The sequence below is a fragment of the Ochotona curzoniae genome, unplaced genomic scaffold (assembly GCF_017591425.1).
Source record: "Ochotona curzoniae isolate NIBS_2020 unplaced genomic scaffold, NIBS_Ocur_1.0 contig_430, whole genome shotgun sequence".
Lineage (NCBI taxonomy): Eukaryota > Metazoa > Chordata > Mammalia > Lagomorpha > Ochotonidae > Ochotona > Ochotona curzoniae.
In genome coordinates, this window is record NW_024466219.1 from 26,953,779 (window position 1) to 26,975,044 (window position 21,266).

General features: G+C 39.0%; 1 protein-coding gene across 3 annotated transcripts in view; it reads left to right on the forward strand.

Annotated features, from left to right (window-relative positions):
• Window positions 1-21,266, forward strand: part of MARK1 (microtubule affinity regulating kinase 1) — a 124,704-nt gene that overhangs the window by 101,037 nt on the left and 2,401 nt on the right. The window contains exons 10-17 of one of the 3 annotated variants that reach the window (XM_040985319.1): window positions 4,437-4,536; window positions 5,925-6,037; window positions 7,681-7,834; window positions 8,110-8,303; window positions 9,373-9,473; window positions 11,005-11,169; window positions 12,119-12,373; window positions 17,708-17,752. In XM_040985319.1, the coding sequence (XP_040841253.1) occupies window positions 4,437-4,536; window positions 5,925-6,037; window positions 7,681-7,834; window positions 8,110-8,303; window positions 9,373-9,473; window positions 11,005-11,169; window positions 12,119-12,373; window positions 17,708-17,752 (1,127 nt within the window). The remainder of the gene's footprint in view (window positions 1-4,436; window positions 4,537-5,924; window positions 6,038-7,680; window positions 7,835-8,109; window positions 8,304-9,372; window positions 9,474-11,004; window positions 11,170-12,118; window positions 12,374-17,707; window positions 17,753-21,266) is intronic. The other 2 variants (XM_040985320.1, XM_040985321.1) reach the window with 2 other exon arrangements.

Sequence of the window (21,266 nt, forward strand, 5' to 3'; positions counted from 1 at the left end):
CCCAAGGCTTTGGGCCATCCTCGACTGCTTTCCCAGGCCACCAGCAGGGAGCTTGATAGGAAGTGGGGCTGGTGAGATTAGAACCGGCAACCAAATGTGATCCTGGCATGTTCAAGACAAGGACTTTAACTGCTAGGCCTCTGTGCCTGGCCCCTTCCTTGACTTTTAATGTTAACTCTTGGGGCTACCATGAGAGAATGTTGTATAGGCATGAGATTGACACAACTAAGGAGAAGTCTTACTCCTTCAAGTAAGGAGTTTTCAGAGAGTTTGTAAAATTATGTTTTATGATAAAATTATACCTGAATTTCAAAAAAAAATTATACCAGAATAAATTAATCTCTTTCTTGTAAAGATTTGTTTATTTTCATTTGAAACGTAGATTTACAGAGAGATGAAGACATAGAGAGGCAAGTCTTCCATCTGCTGGTTCAATTCCCAAATGGCTGCAGTGGTCATAGCTGAGCCCATCCATACCAAGGAGCAAGGGGTCTCTCACATGGGTGCAGAGCCCCCAAAGACATGGCTGTCCTCCACTGCTTTCCCAGTTCATAGCAAGGAACTGAATAGAAATGGAGCAGCCCATTTGAACTGATGCCCATATGGGATGCCAGCACTAAAGGAAAAGGATTAGCTTGCTGTGCTACTACACTGGTCTCCATTGCACTAGCCCTTAAGCTTATGTTTTATTTCAATTTTCTAGGAACTTTTTAAGTCTTCTTGTATAGTTGTATTTTGTTGGATTCTTTGTCTTGAGAGATGCAAAGAATCACAGGCAAAGACCTGTGGGAGAGAACCACGGCTGTGTGCAGTGGCTCTGCCCCTAGGAGGGTCCTGGGGCAGCCCAGCAGAGGACCTTGGAATGTGAGTGCTGCCTGGCCAGCATGGAGTGCCTTGTGCTCCAACGTCACTGACAGCACTTGGGGGAAGGCATTTCTTTGAACTATTTGGTTTGAAGCCCATTGCTATCAGTTACTAGTGACTTTGGCTAAGTTGTCTTACTTGTGACTTTGGGTAAGTATGTTCCCATCCTTACCTCCCACCTTTACCTTCCTTCTTTCTGAGATTCTATGTAGTCTGCTTTGGAATATAACTTGTAAACCAGACTGCTAAGTAAGTGCTTAATGACCAGACTATTAAAGTTAAACTGTGTTGACTCTCTTTTAGCTTCCCAATTGCCTCTCTTTGTTTCCACATTTTCCCAACTAATAAATTAGGCACATGAAGAGATAAACAGCAATAATTAATAATAGAGTAGAACAACTATAACTATATACTGTGATGAAATTTGTGTAAATATGGGCTCTCTCAAAATAACATACTGTAATCACCCTTTTAATGAGGTGAAATGATGCAATGCCAAGGTGACAAGATAAAACAAGGTGAGTGACATAAGCATTCTAACTGAATGTTAGGCTTCTTTTGACTTCCTACATCTGTGTCGCAGGAAGCTGCTCTGAGTAACATGAGGAAATCTTGTGCAGGCCCACTAGATCCTGGCAGAATGTGAATCATCCCTTTGTCTGTCAAGTCTACACTGTGTGCACCGCTGCCTGTTGGGCACTTAATAGCCTTCTTGGCTGTCAGATCAACTGACACAGAAGCACAGTGCTTCTGTCCAAGTAATACTTAGAATAGCACAGTTGTAAATTTATAAACTTTTTTTTTCTAGGGTTTTCTACTTAATCGTTTCAGATCACAGCAAAATCGTGCAGCAGGGGGGTGGGGGATGTGGGCTACTATATCCACTTTGGAACCCGAGAGGTTCCACCAACAGCATCTTATATCCACAGATGCTAGTGCCTGACTCAATTAGGCTTCTGTCAAAAGCGTTGCGAGGGGATGGGGGAAGAATAAGAAAGCCTTGGTGTTTTGGAAAATTGTACAACAGAAATCTGCAACTCTACTGTTCTTTTTTATCCTCCTGATGTGATTCTTTCCAGCATTTATTTTAAAATGTGTAGTGAGTGTACTTGTATTCGGTGATAATAACAATTGAGTTAGTGGTAATCTTTTTAGGAGTTACATGTCTGTATAATCATATTTTTAAAACATATGAGAATTGCCCACAAATTTTTATTTTAATATATACAGTGTGACTGACATGTTAAGGAAAACTCTTCCACCTAGCACATTGATCTTTTCATAGATTTCGGTGTTTTGAGCTTTGGCATTCTTCTAATTATTCACTTTGGGTTAATAACAGTAAGTGAGGGGAAGGTACCTGTGGAGATGAACAGTTAGCCTTATAAAAGTTCACTCATGCATTTTTCTAAATGTTATTATAATTATATATAATATGTTATAGATATTTAACATATAAAATAAATATTTTTTTCTAAATAGTAGAATATTGGCAAATAAAGTTTAGAAATGGAGAATGTGCTTGACAGCACATGAAGAGAAAATCAATGTGTCGGGACCTAGGATGGATATGAACTCTGTAGTGATAAAAAGTCCATAATGTATCTAAATTAATATAGTTATTCACATATACTTTTCTTTACTAACATTCTGCTTTTTCATCATAGATATAATAATTATATCCTTAGATCCTCATCTTGCCCCAGCTCCAATTTCCCACTGACTGATGATAATATATGTTATATATCTATAACATAATATATATAAACCCTCTGTGTTGCCCTTTCTCTTTTTTACTGGTTAAAACATAACATATAACACATTTATCCTCTTAACAATCTTGAGCTTCTGTTATGGTGGCTTTGTTCCAAGCACAGATTGCTAGAACCTTTTTATTTCACATGACTAAAGCCTGAACTCATTTGTTCCCCCAATTCCCTTCTTCTCAACCCCTAGTAACTGCCCAAACCCTAGTAACTTTATGCTTCTATAAAGTGACTACTTTAGGTACCTCGTACAAATAGAATCATGTATCACTAGTCTTTTTGTGGCTGCCTTTTATTTTACTCAGCATAGTGCCCTCAAGGTTCATCATACGATCAGTTTTTGAGTCTGAATAATATTCCACAGCATGTGTAGAATACATGTTTTTATCACTTCCTCTGCTAGTAAGCATTTAGGTTGCTGTCCCATCTTTGCTATTTGTAATGTTGCTGTGAGCAGGAATAAAAATATCTTTTCGATATGTTCATTTTCTTCGAATCAGTACGCAGAGTAGAAATTACTGGATTATATGGCAGTTCTGTTGATTTGGAGGGGAGGGGAACCCTTCATACTATTTTCCATAACAACGGCACCATTTTGTAATGCCACATATTTCACCACCTTCCTTGTTTTCATAGTGGTTGTTTCATCAGATGTGAGTTGATATCCCAGTGTGCGCTTTTTTTTTTTTTAAGATTTATTTTTATTGGAAAGTCAGATATACAGAGAGGAAGATCTTCCATCAACTGATTCACTCCCCACATGACCATGAAGGTCAGAGCTGCATCGATCCAAAGCCAGGAGCCCGGAGCCTCCTCTGAGTCTCCCACGCAGGCACAGGCAGGCCTTGGGCCGTCCTCGACTACTTTCCCAGACCAGCAGGGAGCTGGATGGAAAGTGGGGCCGCCTAGACAGGAACTGGGCCCACATGGAATCCTGAAGTGTGCAAGGCCAGGACTTCAGCTACTCGGCTACCGTGCTGGGCCCCCCCCAGTGTGCTTTTTAGTTTCCATGACAATTGCTGATGTTGAGCGTCTTTTCCTGTGCTTCTTTACCATTTGTTTATTTTTTCTGGAGACAAACCTAGTCAACTCCTTGGCCCATTGTTAAAATTGAGTTTTGGACTTGTAGGAGTTTTTGATGAATTGTGCATATTACTCCCTAACCCAGTACATGTTTTACAGATATTTTCTGCTGTTTGGCCCCACTAGGTTGTGTTTTAAACAGTCCAGTACTGACCATTTCACAGCCTCCATTTAAATCTAACTCTGATAACCCACATGAACTCATTTGCACCCTAAATCTTAGCTAATTGCTAACAGTAGGTATAAATTTTAACTACCCTTATTCCTCATTTTCTCTGTGCTATCTGTTGACTAACCCTAATTTCCATTCCTCATCTCTTCTTTCCTAATATTTTAGTGATGGTAACTTTAAAATGCAATAGAAAACTAGAAGATTACACTCACTTCATTGATCTGAATGTGAGAATAAGAAACTTGAAAATTAAGAGATTGTTATGTTAAAACCTTCAAGTTTGAAAATACTCTTTTGGAAGGAATATGCAAAGAAGGCTACTTTGAATAAGTAACCTGATGAGCATATGGGGTAATCATCCCACTTGTCATTAGACACCGTATGTGTATACCAAAGTCCTGCCCCTTTTGTTGATTCACTAATCAAACTATGAACTGTCACTGTAAGTTGAATATATCACATGATCATTGGTGTGTGAATCAAGAAGTTTAACTTTTGCTGAAATAGATGACTGAATATTCTGATAGACCAAGCATAATGTTGTTTCCTAGCAAATAATGAAAGATCGATGGATGAATGTTGGTCATGAGGAAGAAGAACTAAAGCCATATACTGAGCCTGAACCAGATTTCAATGACACAAAGAGAATAGGTGAGTATATAGACATTGCTGAAGTATTGAACGTTGTAAACTACGTTTTGGAGTCATACAGCCTACCAAATCTTGTTTTAAAGTATGAATAGGAAGGTGGACATGTGGTCAAGATGCTACTTGGGAGTCTAAATCTCCTATTGGAGTAGTGGGTTTGCATCTCAGCTCTTTTATCAGTTTTAATTTTTGCTGTTGCACACTCTGGGAGGCATGAGATACAATTTCAAGTACTTCAATGGCTGACATTTGCGTGGGAGATTCATGTTAAGTTCTTTGCTCTTAGCTTTGGCCTGGCCCAGCCTTAACTGTCGCAGACATTGGGAAAATAGACCAGCATGCAAAATCCATCTCTCTTTCTGTCACTGCATCTGTCTCTGTCTCCCACCCTCTTTGCTTCTTTCTCCTTTTCTGATAAACAAAATAAAATTCAAATATGTATGAAAATATTATTTGAAAAATACCTGCATTATAACCTAATAGACAATCAACATAAACATTTTCTTTATTAGTCTGTCCTTATATATACACCATGGTCCAAAATGTTGCCAGCATTGTTATTAAAAAATATATAGATAAACCTTATTTTTCCTCCATCCCTCATGGAAGAATTGACTGATAAAACTACCATACTGATCACACTGATAAATGTCAATACATGTAGCATTTCTTCTCACCAAACTTGAGAGGCAACAAAGTGAATGAGTTGAACACTTGACTTGCTTTTTTCTGCTCTTAGCAAGATCTGGCAGTCTGACAGTCTTTTCCTCTCATGCTGCCACTGCCCATGGCCAGTCAGCACTCACTCTTCAACTGGCTTTCTCTTTTGTACTAAAAGCTCTCAGCAATTTACAATGAGTCATCTACACTAGACCGCTGTCTGGCTCGAGAGCAGACAGTGTGGAAAAGCATTTTAAAGTATCAGGCACCTGATTAGAAGAATGACTTAGGAAATTTGATCCTTCCAAAAAAGAATCAATATGCTGTGGATCAGAAAGTAGAAATTGTTGAGAGAAGAAACTAGGAGTAACTGAGGATATGTTGACAAAGAGAGGGGGGATTTGTGTACTGTAGACTGTCTGCATTTGAGAAAGAAAGTCGGCCCAGGAATGAAAAATTGGGTGGACACATAATATGCTTATAATCCTTCTTGTAGATAATCACTACATTAAAAAATTCTGTGACTTGTGCTTGCTTCGGCAGCACATATACTAAAAAATTCTGCGACTAGTATCGATAGGTTGATATCTAGAAATTTTTATAAATGACTTTGTTCTGTGTATTTTTTCAGGACTTAGTTTTCATACCTGATACTGGCAAACTTAGGCATATTTATTGATTTGTTTACTTTAATAAAACCATTTTTCAGAAACTGCTTTTTTTCTCCTTAGATGTTATGGTCACCATGGGTTTTGCACGAGATGAAATAAATGATGCCTTAATAAATCAGAAATATGATGAAGTTATGGCTACTTACATTCTTCTAGGTAGAAAACCACCTGAAGTAAGTTTTTCTCTTTTCAAGTTAATGTAAATTATTTATTGAACTAAATGATAGGGATATAATGTTAATAAATATGAAATAATGTAAAGGCTGTAACATTGTTATTTCTTACTGAATTTTGACTTTGATTTCTGGCTAATAAGAGAGACTTTATAAAAGGGCAAGTATACACCTTGCTGAGCTCCAAGAGACATGAGAGTGGTGTCCTGCAAGATTGTGTAGTGCATAACCTGTGCTTTCCGAGTAACCAGAAGTAATATGGTTGTCCTTGTGTGCAGAAAAGACAATAGCTGAACCAATGCAAGGAAAGCATTTAAAACAAAATGTGTGTCTTAAAGGATTTATATTGATGGGAATCCAGGGAAAGGTTGTTTTGTGGTACTCTGCCCTGTAGAGTGTTAGATTGCTTTGCCACATTCAAAGAGGAATCCTTGCGACCAGGAGAGGTTTATAACAAGGAGATAGAGTATGAAAATAGCTGTACAAATGGTGACCCAAAGAAAGTCAACAATCTTGTGGGAAGGCCAACATAAAGAGTTTTGAAAGTCAATAAAAGAGTGCAAAGAATTGAGGCTTTGTGGAAATTAGAAGTTAACAGTAGAAATTTTATAGAGAGGACTGAAGTTATTTACACTTACATAGTAGCTAAGAATAAAGCATCCTGCCTGACATTTATTGGACTTAGCTCTGTCCTGGAAATTACTAAGTACTGTGACTAGAAGGAAGGAAAGCCTCTGCTCTCAAGGAACCTCAGTCTGGAGGGGAGATAGCAGTCGGCTGTGTGTCCTGTGCTGTGCTTGGGGGAATGCACTGGGTACTCTGCAAGCTCACTGGAGGTTGCACACCTACCACAGGTACGGCCAGACCCACCCAGGAGGTTGTAAGATGTGTAAATATATGACTTAGGCAATTGCACCACAGTTTCCTTATGTGTAAAATGGGAATGTTTATAGTCCTCACCTCTGAGGTCATTAAGAAAAGTAAATGGATTTATACTTGGGAAGCTCTGACTCGGCTTTGTGTCGACTGTTAGCCATAGAAGTATCTTCATTAGTGTTTTTAGTGTGTTTGCCCTTAGTATCATCAGTTAGATTTTCTGTTCTCATGCCAGTGATTCAGTCAGAAGTTTGCTGGCAACAAAGAGGAGTTGATGTCTGAAGTTGTAGTTTACATAGATCTAAGTAGATGCAATTTCCTGACAGAATCAATAAACCAAGTTCTGTTTTATAAGTGCAGAGAAAACAAAACAAACAAGCAAAATATAATAAATATATATATATGTTATATGTATATGTGTTTTTCCTTCCATAGTGTATAGATTAAGACATCAGAAGTTTATTGTAGTGATTAAACAAAATAACACTTAAAGAGCTTAAGGTAGTGCTTCATATATAATGACCATCCAATAATTGGTAACTATTTCTTGACATTCAACTAAACATGAAGTTTGTGTAGAGGATTTCCAGTACTCGTAAAGCACCTCCTATCACCTGTCTGTCACCTCTCTGCTTAGCAACCCAAAATTCTATATCAAAGCCAGAGTGTTTTAATTCTTACTGCTCCTTGTCAAGCTCTAAGTTGTGTAGAAAGCTCCAGAGGCTGTACCATTTATAGAGCCATGTTTCTGGTCTTTGTTCTTACAGTTTGAAGGCGGTGAGTCGTTGTCCAGTGGGAATTTGTGTCAGAGATCCAGGCCCAGCAGTGACCTGAACAACAGCACTCTTCAGTCCCCTGCTCACCTGAAAGTCCAGCGGAGCATCTCAGCAAACCAGAAGCAGCGCCGTTTTAGTGACCACGGTGGGGGGACAGTCAAATAAGTGAAAAGACAGACTGGGTCACCCAACCTTGTGTGTTTTAAGCGTTACACACTCACATCTGTGTGTGCTTGTGTCATCCAGTTCTCACACCTTTATGTTATTGAATGACACTGCCCTGAGCCTTGTAATCAGTTTCATCTTAGTTCACATCCTAAAACATGCACACATAGCTAATTTTAACATGGAGTTCTTGTTTGTGAGAAGGAAATACATGAGTTGACTTTTAGCTAATTGTGCTATTTTTAAAAAATATAGCTGGTCCATCCATTCCTCCTGCTGTGTCCTATACCAAAAGGCCCCAGGCCAACAGCGTGGAAAGTGAACAGAAAGAAGAGTGGGACAAAGATGTGGCTCGTAAACTTGGTAGCACAACCGTGGGATCCAAAAGTGAGATGACCACCAGCCCTCTTGTGGGGCCAGAGCGGAAGAAGTCTTCAACCATTCCAAGTGTGAGTAACTGTAGAGTGATTTCACAATTTGTTTGTCCGAGTCTTCATGAAAGTTTTATTTTTAAGTGTTTTGAGTGTTTCAAAGTGCTTACAAGTCAAGGCTGTGTGTGTAGTAAGAGAGTCACCCATTTCTCTGCCCCTCTTTTGCTTATTCTTTCTCCTTTGTCCAAAGTTCCTTGGGCTTGGTCTACATCCCAGCTAAAACTTGACATTACTAGAGGAACTTTTTCAGAGAAACAGTGCCCACACTTCCATTGGTGTGCTCTGCAGGGCATGCCTTTGACCATGGAGCTTCAGTCTCTATAATGGTCCCCTTGGCTGGTGGGGAAGGATCCGAAACAGGTCAAAAATGGAGGGCAGCCCTCTATAGGCTTCTGGGCACACCTGCCATCTCTCCTCAATGCCACAGGATCCTGCTCATGATGATGCTTACTGTAGAGCTGACTTACTCTGCCCCTTTCCCACCTGCTCACAAGAAGGGAGCAAATAAAAATCTGGTGCTCGGGCACGGCGTGATAGCGTAGTGATTAAAGTCCTCGCCTTGAATGTGCCAGGATCCCATGTGGCCGCCAGTTCTGATCCCAGCGGCCCCGCTTCGCATCCAGCTCCCTGCTTGTGGCCTGGGGAGGCAGTCGAGGACAGCCCAAAGCCTTGGGACCCTGCACCCGCGTGGGAGACCCCGACAGGGATCTGGGCTCCTGACTTCGGTCGGTGCAGTACCGGCTGTTGCAATCGATTGGGGAGTGAATCGTCGGACGGAGGATCTTTCTCTCTGTCTCTCCTCCTCTCTGTATATCCACCTTTCCAATTAAAAAAAATAATACTAAATCGTAAAAACCTGGTGCTCTTCTTACATCAGGTGAATGCTAGACGCTGCTATGGGAAAGCAAGCTAACACATTTTTTTACTCCTAAAATATAAATGTTTGTATGAGAGAGGATCTTGTTCAAATAACATTCCAATCAAAATTACAAATCTTTTTCAAAATTATTAGCAGAATAAAAGCATTGCTTTATCTTTCCCTGAATATAGTTGGGATTTAAAAAAATTTTTTTTTTCCTTTTTAAAGAGCAATGTGTATTCTGGAGGCAGCATGGCCAGAAGGAACACCTATGTCTGTGAAAGGACCACAGATCGGTACACAGCATTGCAGAACGGCAAAGACAGCAGGTAAATGCCCGCGTGCCCAGTATTCCTACCTTCACTGCTGGCATCAGGCTGCTTGCCAGAGTGCTGGATCAAAGGAAAAGAAAGTACACAGTGGTTAAAACTGCAGCCAACCATCTAAGACACCTGCCATTCTCTACCAGGAGGGAAGAATGGGAACATACTTAGAGGAAATAGAAAGGGAATCCCTTCACTTGCACATTTCTGAGTAGAATCTCATGGTGACTATTCCCCTATAACCAAAATCTTAATCCGATTGTTGTAACTTGAATCTTACCTCTTAGGCTACTTCTTTCTTCCTTCCTTTCCCTCTTTTACCAAATCATCAAAGAATCCAAGTAATTAGAACCTTTCTTTTCTTTTCTTTGAAGAAATGTAACCATCTCAGCTGGTCCAGTTCTTAAAGTATTTTACGAATCTTTTTTGTTGTTGTTGTTATTTTTAAAAAAAAAAAAAGTAACTTTATGTCATGCATTTTAAGTACTACTCCACAAGCTAGTACAAGAGAACATGGCGCTGACTCTCGGAACTTGTGAAATTAGTTCCAGCCATTTCGGTAGAGTACACAGACCAGCGTGTTGCCAGTCAGTCAGTAGCATGAAATGTCAGTGTTATGGAAGGCATACAGTGGTAAGTTTACCCTCCTTGGATGTAACATCCTCTAAGGTTAGAAAGAGAGTCAATAAGTGATTTCTGACTTATTTTCCCTGTATTAAATTCTGATCTGTAACTGTTCACTTACTGCTTCATGATATGAGTCAGGTGTTTCGCTGATGTTTCCAGGGATGCTGTTTTTAGTATAATTATGAATTCTTACTATATGACTAATAGTGAACACAGTGACGTATCACAAATCTTTGATTTTAGGAGGAAGTGAAAAATGTCTTCAGTCTACTTGAAACTCACACGTTCACAAAAATAACTTCATATCTTCTGAGAGTCACAAGTATAGAGCAGATGTGTGAGAGCTTTTCCATGGTGATAGATTTATCCAGCATACCTTTAATAAGAATGTAGTTTCGGGGGCTGGCATTGTGACACACTAGATTAAGCTGCTGCGTGCAACACCAGCATCACTCCGTCATAGTACCAGCTCAAACTACAGCTGCTCTGCTTCTGATTCAGCTCCTTGCTGATGCTCCTGGGAAGGCAGCACGTGATGACCCAAGAGTTTGGGTCCCTGCAATCCAAATGATAAGACTGATGGAGTTCCTGGTTGCTTGGTTGGCCTAGCCCAACCCTCACTGTTGCAGCATTTCCGGAGTGAACCTGCAGATGAGAGCCCACTCTCTTGTCTTTCCATCTCTCTTTCTGTCTATCCCTTTCTTTCTCTCTCGCTCTGCCTTTCAAGTAGGCAAATAAAGCATTTAAAAAAAATTGTTTCAACAGACAATAACAGTACTAGTTCTTCCAAGTATTTCAGTCAAGAAAGATGTTAGTTTAAATCTTTGAAAATTAAATTCTTGAATTTTAGTAAATTGTAATGTTTCTTTTCTACATTTCAATGGTCTGCTCAACTGTCTCACGCCACAAGCCTTACGGAGATGTCTGCCAGTAGCATATCTTCTGCAGGCTCTACTGTGGCGTCTGCTGCGGCCTCAGCACGACCCCGCCACCAGAAGTCCATGTCCACTTCTGGCCATCCGATTAAAGTCACACTGCCAACAATTAAAGACGGTTCTGAAGCCTACCGGCCTGGGTAATGTACTGGATGCAGTTTATTTGTTAATAGCCTTGAGAAACATAGCAGCGAATGAAAATATGTGGGTCACCATCACAATAAGAGCTTTCTGAAGAGATTCACTGATGAGGACAAAGGAGAAGCTGAATTGTAGCGCCCTCTTTCTGTGTACTTTGGCCATGTGCACAGTGTTGCCTATAACTGATCATTTTCCAAAGGAGTTTTCTAGAAGAATTTTATCTTAATTTCACCCGTAAATAAATGAATGTCTAACTTACCATTTAGGTAAATTGAGTATATTATGAGATAAACACACAAATAATACTAGATTAGGAGTTGAGACATCTTGGCCCCTGCCAGTTGCTTCTTAATGACACTGGACTTTGGTTTTTGTACCAGTGAAGCAGATGAACTCTGCCTGTTGAAGTGAAAAATCACGTGACTAATTTTATAGTATGTCTGATTTAGGATTCGTCAAAATGAGGACATCTGAATATTTTAACTCCTTATGACAGTGGTGTTTCTTAATTACATTGTCAGTACCGTGTAGTATTATGCTATTACTGAGGCCTAAAATAGAAATGAAAAACAACAGCTATTCAGAGTCATTTTGATAAATAGTTAAAAGACGTGTTTCACATTACTGTGTGGCTTAGAAGAATAGCAAAAGAATATATTATACAATACCCATCTGGCACTCCTAAAATTATTTGTCTTTATGTCCACGTTTCAGTGACTTTTTAATGACTATGTTTTTACAAAAGGCATTTTGTTTCAAACTGGAATTCTGTTCCTCTACTGTTACGTGAAAAATACAATCAGCACAACTCTTACCTTTCCAATGTGAACAAATAAGAGAAGCTAAATGAAGTAACTATGGCCAGGTTTTTTTTTTTTTAAGAGTTTTCAGTCTGAGTGAAAGCTTTCCCCATCATTATCTTGAATAATATATCTTAATTTGTCCCAGCAGTACTACCCAGAGAGTGCCTGCTGCCTCCCCATCTGCTCACAGTATCAGTGCTGCCACCCCAGACAGGACCCGTTTCCCCCGAGGGAGCTCCAGCAGGAGTACTTTCCACGGCGAGCAGCTCCGGGAGCGACGCAGTGCTGCTTACAATGGGCCACCTGCTTCCCCGTCCCACGAAACGGGTGCATTTTCACATGCCAGAAGGGGAACATCCACTGGTATAATCAGCAAAATCACGTCCAAATTCGTTCGCAGGTCAGTACCGATGAACTAATGGGTATTGTTCCTCCTAAGGACTCTAAAGACAGCTTGATTTTGCGTTCCACTGTTTCTTGAAGTAGTTTTGTGATCTTTCATTAGAGCTTCCCCTTTTATACAAAATCCAGGAAGATATAAAATTCTTTCCTTAAGAGAGAAATTTTTTTAAAAATTCAAAATAAGAATGTTTAATTTTTTAAAACAGAATGGAAAGAACAAAAACTTGACATCAAAAGTATGTTTTAACAAAATGATTAACTATTTGGGTTTAGCATCTCTAATCCAAAAATCCAAAATCTCAAATCCTCTGAATCTGAAAGTTTTTGAATGTCAACATGGTTCTCAAAAATTCAAATATTGGAGCATTTAAGACTTGAAAACTCTCTGAAACACTTTTTGTCCCAAATAAGGGATACCTACCTATGTTTAAAAACCTTGATTTAGAAGAAGGAATTAAAAGTGATCTTATGTGTGCCCTTCAAATGATATCTTAAAATACTTATAAATTGTTCATAAATAACTTATGTAGTTTACCTTATTTCTTTATTATATGGCAAGCATACATGCTAGTCTATTATCTTAACATTAAAACTATTAACACAAAGTGGACACATGTATAATAAGCTTCTAATAAAACAGTCCATGTATGGATATTGCACCTCAATTCCACAAGCAGTTGAATAAAGTCAGGCTGGTATAAAATTGACATATTACCATGCCCGCTGAATGTCTGTAATTTAGGCCCTGTGTCAAACAAGGCCATGTGTTGGGTACAGAGCAGCAGATGAAGATGAACAAGACAGGATTTGTACCCCCTAGATTGCTACAGTCTGGTGGAAATTGCCATGTGAACAACTGGTCCTGACAGCAGACTGCAGACTAAACGTTAAATGGGGGCAACATGCTATGAGCCTAGAAGAAGGCCCGATTGCTTCTACCTAAGGAGGAAGTTAAGGCTCTGTATCCTATCATTCTTAATTGATGAGCAAGAAATGATTGCATTTGCTTTAAGGAATATTAGTTAAACATGTTATTAATATTCCTAGGATTGCAATGACTAGATAGGCAAAACAAGGGAAACAGCTTGAGTCTGTGGCTTTCTCATGGAGTTTTATTAACACAGTTTTGTTAGGATCTCACAGCTGAATTTTATAACTTTAATTCCCCAAAGACTACTTCAGTTTCTGACCATATCAGCCAATGGTCTTGGACCCTTTTGACAATTAGCTTGCAGCACCACAGTCTAACAGAGAAAGTCTTAGGAGCTCACCAGCAGACATGACATGAAAGTTAGGTGGTAATGTTAGCTGACCATTTGCAGGGCACTAGGCAGACCATGAGCAAGCGCTGCTTATAGAATTTGACTATTTGAGGCTGGTTTTTTAAAGATTTATTTATTATTTTTATTATAAAGTCAGATATACATAGAGGAGGAGAGACAGAGAGGAAGATCTTCTGTCCAATGATTCACTCCCCAAGTGACCACAATGGCCGATGCTATGCCGATCCGAAGCCAGGAGTCAGGAACTTCTTCCAGGTCTCCCACACGGGTGCAGGGTCCCAAGGCTTTGGGCTGTCCTCAGCTGCTTTCCCAGGCCACAAGCAGGGAACTAGATGGAAAGTGGAGTTGCCAGGGTTAGAACCTGCGCCCATCTGGGATCCCGGTGCTTTCAAGGTGAGGACTTTAGCTGCTAGGCCACTGCTCTGGGCTCGAGGCTGTTTTTTAAAGCCAGTATTTTCTTGTCAAGTCAGGATATATTTTTAAGTGAAGAAAGGTCGATTTTGAATTTAATGCTAAATTACTAGTTATACATTAAACATTAAATACCTGTCTTACTCATGCAATAATAAGTTAAATTCTAAGATTTTGGAGGAAACATATTAAAGCATACTCTGAACCGGAAGTCAGGAAGCAGGGAGTGGGTAGATGGCTTAGGGTAGCAGTTAAGATACCCATATCCCATGTTGTGGAATGGCTGGCTCCGACTGCTCAAGTGCAGGACTCTGGAAGGCTACGGTGATGATCCCATCAACTTGGTCCTGCCTTCCATGTTTGATAATTGGAATGCAATCCTGACTTTTAGCTCCTGTTCAGTTCCAGATGCTACAGGCATTTTGGGAGTGAATCAATAAATGAAAATGTGCTGGTTTCTCTCTTTCCTTTTCTCTTTCACTCTCACTTTGCTTCTCAAACAAATACTTGAACAAATTTTTAAGAGAAGAATTCAGGGATCAGAATGTTGTATTAAGAAGTGCCTGTTGGGAGTTTCGGATAAGGGATTGCCATATAACCATTTAGCAAGTACTAGACATTCTACCAGTGCTGTTGGTTCAGCAGTGTGTGACACAGAACTGCCACCTGCTTTCCTGAAAGCAACTTATCTTGCAGTAGTTCACACAGAACACTTTCCTTGCTTGGCTCTGTTTTGCTCTGTTTTTTTTTTTTTTTCCTGTGTCATCAACTATTCCTTCTCAGGCTTCTTTTCTGGGTCTTTGTACATTCCCCACCTTCCCCCAACCTCTGACGTCAGGATGCCCCAGGCTACAGTCTTGGACACATTCTCTTCTCTGATCTATCTTACTCTGCTGGTGACCTCATGGAAACTCATGATATTAAATTCTATCTTGCATTCACAACTCCCAATGTGTATCTTAGCCCAAATCTCTCCTCTGAACCACTTCCTACTCGGCCTTTCCACCTGTATGAGTAATAAAGTCAGACAGACAAAACATTTCCAAAATTCAACTCCAGGTCATCTTCCCAAACCGTTTCCTCCCTCCTTTTTCACCATTTTAGGAACAGATAAGGTACTCAGACCATGGCCTTGGAGTTATCCTTGCTACCTCTTTTCCATATACCACACATCAAATCTATTAGTAAGTTGTATTGGCTCCAGTTTCACAAAATTTCTAGAAGATAACTGCTTCTGGCATTCCTACCATTGCCTCCATAATGTAAGCTGCTGTTAGTCTGACCTCTTACTATATCGCCTAGTGTCCAACCTTGTTCTATGATTCTATTTTGAGGAATGTGATTCTGATCATGGCATTCCTTTACCTCTTCCTTTCATATTGCTCAAACCCCAACCCAAAGCGCTCCCAGTGGCCTGTCTAGGCCCCGTGTACTCTGACTGCCAGTTCTGCTTTCACCTGTTCTCCCACTCAGCTGCCACACATGCACCTGGTTGTCCTTGAGCATACCAAGCACACCAGACATGGGAAATGTACTGCTCTTCTTCTACCTAGAATCCTCTGCCCCAGAACATCTGTGGCTCATGGCCTCTGTACATCCCGTCTCAGGGGATGACCTGTATCTAGGCCCAGTGTAGATACCACTATATGTAACATATGTTTTAGCTTTTGGAGAACCAGGTTATGCTGAAATATGCTGCAAGAGACTCACCTGTCGCTTACATGTCCCGTCTGCCTGTCACATAGCTTCTTGAATGCACATCATGGGTTAGACAATTGCCAAGAAACAGAAATTCTGTCTGTCGGCGTTCCCACTGGCAGCCAGATAGATAGGATTGGGGTATGGTTACTGTCTGAATTCATTATAGCAATAGATCTAAGGGATGTTGCACACCCAACAATTAAGATTTCTCAGTAATGGAATAGGTATCTGCTTACAGCGAGTGATAAGGCAAAATAGAAATGGGCAGAAAAGTCTAGTGAGCCATCTCTTCCTGTCAAAGGAATTCTACCTAAGCTCCAGGAGCAAGGGCGTTACTAGTTTCCTTGCTGGGTTTGGTGGACGTCCCTCTCTGTCAGTGTGTCCACAAGGAACTAAAATTGGACCTGCTCAGAAATGTTTTATTTCAGTGTACTGTAATAAACATATTTGTATTGATAACTTGCATTTTTATTTTATTACTCAATGAAAAATGACAATTATTAAATTTTAAAAATTTAAAAAACCCCATTGGATGTTAGAGTATGTTTGATGCTCTTTTATAATTCAGATAGGAAAAGTGTTTTTCTACCAAATATGTTTTTGTGTAGCAGTGGGTGTTTAGGTTAGGTGTTATAATGCTTCTTGGAATGTCTTCATCCAGTATCAGAGTGCCTGGGTTTCAGTTCTGGTCCCACTTCTGTTTCCAGCTCCCCACTATCGTACACCCTACAAGGCAGCAATGACTCAAAGGGTTGGTTCTCTGCCACTATATGGGAGAACCAGATTGTTCTTGGCTCCTGACCCAGCCTTACTCAGCTCCATCTGTTGTAGGCATTTCAGCAATGAACTAGCATATGGAAGGTTTTGTGCTTTCTCCCTGTCTCTCTCTTCCTCTGCCTTTCAAATAAATAAAAGTGAAATAAAATAGACTTTTAAAAATCTATGTTTCTTAATTAAAACCCTTTAGTTGAATACCCTGACAGGGATGAACCACTCATATTTTTAATAATCATTTCATGTTTTAGTACTTGGGGTATGGATATGTTTTTATTAATTTGGGGTATAGATAAATGGATCCAGTTTTTCTTTAGTTGTATTCTTTTATATAAAAATAAAATAAATACTCAAAGAATGCTTAAGACAGCACTAACTTAAGGTTCAAATTGGTGATTCTCTAGTATTTCACTCTCTCAAAACTATCTCTGAATATATTTTAATTGATTTGTTACTTGATACTCTTATGAAGATATTAATTGTAAAGTGTTTAAAGTAATGGTAGACTTCAAATGTGATGACATTAAACACAGTTGCAATTAGTGGTGTTTTCCTGATTTTATTTCACAGGTGGATGCCCAGGTAAGATCAATGTTTTTATATAAGACTGATTCTATGTTTTTAGACTCACCAACTTTGATAGGCTGTTGATTTGCTCTGATATCTTATCATTGCATGATAACTTCTGAAATGTATTAATTGCTTCTTTAAAAATTGGTACTTAATTTTGAAAAACAGCTGTGTTGAGCTTTTAGTTTAAACTAAAAGATTCATTTTATATGTTTTCTAAATTGAGCGACTACTAGAATTACATGTAATAAATATGAAGTTGAATCTTGTTGTTGATCATTATTGAATATTTTAACTTACATTGAACTAAACTAAACCAAAAGTTAAATTACAGCTTTAATGTCATGACTGGAAGATCATGTTTAAAAAATTTAACTTTTCACCGGGTATGTTTTCATACCCAGTAGACGCTCAATAAATGATGGCTCCATGTGCTGCTGATGAAATGGAAAACAGCATTAGGCTGCCTCGTAGTAGATAACTGTCATGGTGCAAGTGTGCTCAACAGCTAATTTTAAAATCATTTTAGACATAGGTTTTCTTGATATATTTTCATCTTTATCATTAAATCTCAACCTTCACTTTGTTTTGAGGGATCCAAGTGAAGGCGAAGCCAGTGGCAGAACCGACACCTCAAGGTGAGGAGCCACTAGTGACACTTCGCTGCTAGGCCCCTGTGTATGGAGACATGCTTTCGAAATACTTGTAGCACTTAATCATGAATACAACTAATAAATAGATAGTGTGTATATTTTAAAATTTTTTGTTGGGGTGGGTTTTTCTAATGATAGCTAGTCAACTTGGAGTTTTAATGTTTTTCAAACATTATTTTGATATATATACGTGGTAAAGACAAGCTGTTCTGTTTCATAAAAATATCATAGCAGAGTGACTAACCGAAGTTTGCTAATCTTTCTCTCACTAAAGTGATATAATTGAAATTAGTCTGTGTCACACAGCACAAATGTCACAGGGCTAGAGATCTGATGGTATTAAAGTATTTTAGCCGAGCATTCAGTGTTAGAACACATTTTAAAACTTTGCTATCACACTTCACGCGTGTGTGAGTGCATTTTAGATTCAGTAGTAGTTGAGTATTCATTCGTCAAGTGGATCTCAAACTGGAGCTGAAACAGAATGACAGAGGAACTCATGAGAACATTCTCGCTCTCACACCCGGGTTTCTGATTCAACATGGCTGAAGGGGTGGGGTTGCAGGTGCTACTCAGGCTGGTCCATATTACAAGGCTGGTAGCTCTTGAATGAGAAATGTTAAGAAACAAAGGTATTCAATTATTTTGAGTGTTCGCAAACCCTGAGGGATACTGTCTGAATCTCAGAACTATCAAGTTGTTCCACATTATGACAAGCACCTGGTTTCATTCAGGAACTATATCTGACTTGCAGAACATAGACTCTTAATTTGTACTTCTTAAAATTATTTAAAATATGAAATAAGATGAACTTTGGAAAAACTATGATGCATCTGATTATTTTTAGAAACTGAAACTATGTGCTTTTACAAACTATATTTGCTTGCAAACTATAATTTTTTACAAGCTATGTGTTATTTATAAGTAGTTACAAATTATACTCTGTTTAGTCACAGTAAGTGAAATGTGTTTTTATAGTGTTAGTTACTTAGGTCACTGTGGTAGTGACCCATAGGGAGGTGAGACAAGTGTTTTGCACTTTCTTTTTCATCTGACATAAACATGGAGGACTTTTGCTTTTAGCCCTTAGCCCTTTCCTTATTTACTTCTGCATTCAAGCCTCCTCCTTGCTTGTCACCCTGTGTTTCCACTAAAATTTCCCTTAAATGACACAAGTGGCCCCCAATATTGCAGTTATTCTGCACCCATCTTTATCCTTTTTATGACTGCATACTTTTATTAACATTGTAAGAATTTAATAACTGATCTTTTATAAATGTTGACAAAGCACTTTGCACATTCCCTTTTGTTTGTTTGTGGTTGCGTTTGGTTTCCTTTTGTGTGTTGGAACAAAGGTTTATTGAATACCTGCTGTCTGCAAGGTATTTGCTGTTCCTTTAATCCTCAGAACAATCGTGTGGAAAATACCTGTTTTACAAGTGAAGCAGAAGCAAACCAGTCGTAATGTAATTCTGCCCCCTCAGAGAGACCGTGTGCTGCAGTTGTTAGGAGCAAAGCAGGAGCTGGTGAGCCAGAGTGTGGGTGTTGGAACTGTGTTCCCCACCTTCCTCCCTGTGGGACCCTAAGAAAACTACTTCAGCTCCTTGTGTCTGTGCTCCTCTTCCTGACCACTCTGTAGGACTGCTGTGAGGGATAAGTAAGTCAGTAATCCCTGTTAGGTTCTCCAGATGGTTCCTACACTTAGTAAAGTTTGCTCAGTAAATATATGAACTATTGTTCTGATAGAGTCAGCGTTAACTTTATCCTTAGTTATGTATGTGAGAGACTTACAGACAAACAAACCTGCCTCCTATCTTAAGGTGAAATAGAAGGAAAACTAGAGTTTGGAATAAAACCTTTGATTTCTAGTCTTCTCTTTTTCAACTCATTATCTCTATGACTTTTTAAAACTAAATTTTCAGGCATCTGCTCTGTTCTTAAAATGGATGCTTCATCAGGTGATCTCTCAGATCGCTTCTAGCCCCAGCATGCTGATCCCGTTCTCAGGAGTGTGTGTGACCCTGAGAAGTGACCTGAAGAGACCTGGGATGCAATGCTTAACATAAACAGAGCAAAAAGAGGAAGCAGTGAAATAAATTCATTTCTGTTTAATCATTTTTGAAAATTTCTTTTGTCTACCAATTCCTTTCCTTATTTTTGCTAGCATGCATGGTTTGCAAAGCTCTGTAGGCTCAGATACTTAGAAATACGGGGACAACTTATATAAAATTGTACATTTATAAGTATGTACAGGAATATACATTATAGTATATTAATAGAAAATGCATATTTTGATATAAAATGTTTATGTAGATTTTGAGTTATGTGAGAGAACTATGAAATTTTTGTAGTAAATGGAATTAAAAGGTAAGTTTATTTTGACTCAGAAATTTTGAAATCCATGTATATGAAGAGTCTTCAGGAAATATGGATTATGGGAAATCCATGCACAGACTTCAGCTTTTTGCACCAAAACAAACTTATCTTTTAATTCCATTTTTCTGTGAGCTTTCTGAAGTACCCTCACATGCTTATTTCTTTAAGCCCAGATATATGTTGATAATTTAAAACTATAATATTTAACTATTTGAACAATTGCTTAATAAATTTAATTTCAAGGTACTCTGTGTCATGAGTAATGCATTAATTTTACTTTCCTGTGATCATTTGATATAGGTTTTCTGGGTATTTATTATTGGTGGGTGAGCTACCTATATAAGCAAAATTTAATGAGCAGATTTCTTTAACTAATATATGTTAATCATCTGCTTACAATGTGTCAGTAAATAAAATAGATTCCTTGCCCTCCTAGAGTTTATAATCTTACAGTAGATTCAGGTAAAGGATAATAAGTCTGATAAATGTGCTAACAAATCTGTTAGAATATAATAAGTGCCATAGATAAAACTTAAAGCAAGGTGAGAAGGGCTGACCATGCGAGCATTGGACTTTGGAGTCAGTGTACAGTAGAGAGGGTGGAGAAAAAGCAGAGATGTGAAGTGTGAGAGGGCTAGCAATGCAGCCATCTGAGGGGAGGGTGTTCTTGGCGGAGGGAACTGCCTGTGTAAAAGCCCTGAGCAAGACTGCACCCTGAGTGTCCAAGAAGAGTGTGTACACCACCATGGCCCTTTAACTGTGAGCAGGGAAGGAAGTGATAAGTAATGAAGGGGTGGAAGTAAAAGTTGGAATGTAGGTCATGTGGGGCCTTCTAGACTGTTTAGAGATGTCGTTAGTAACCTGGATGATACGGAACAGTCTTGTATGATTGGAAGCCTCTGTATGTTTGCAGTACAACATCCATTCTCAACATTAGCAGATAAAACTCATTTCCGTGACCTTTGCAGTCATTCCTCCTACCAAAAAGGGGAAAAGAATATTTTCCTTGTGTTTTAAACATATATGTTTACAAGCAGAATATTAGAATATTAGTGATATTACTTGTATGTATGTACATACATATATATGCAGAAAACGTAGAATCAAGTTTTTGTAAACTTGA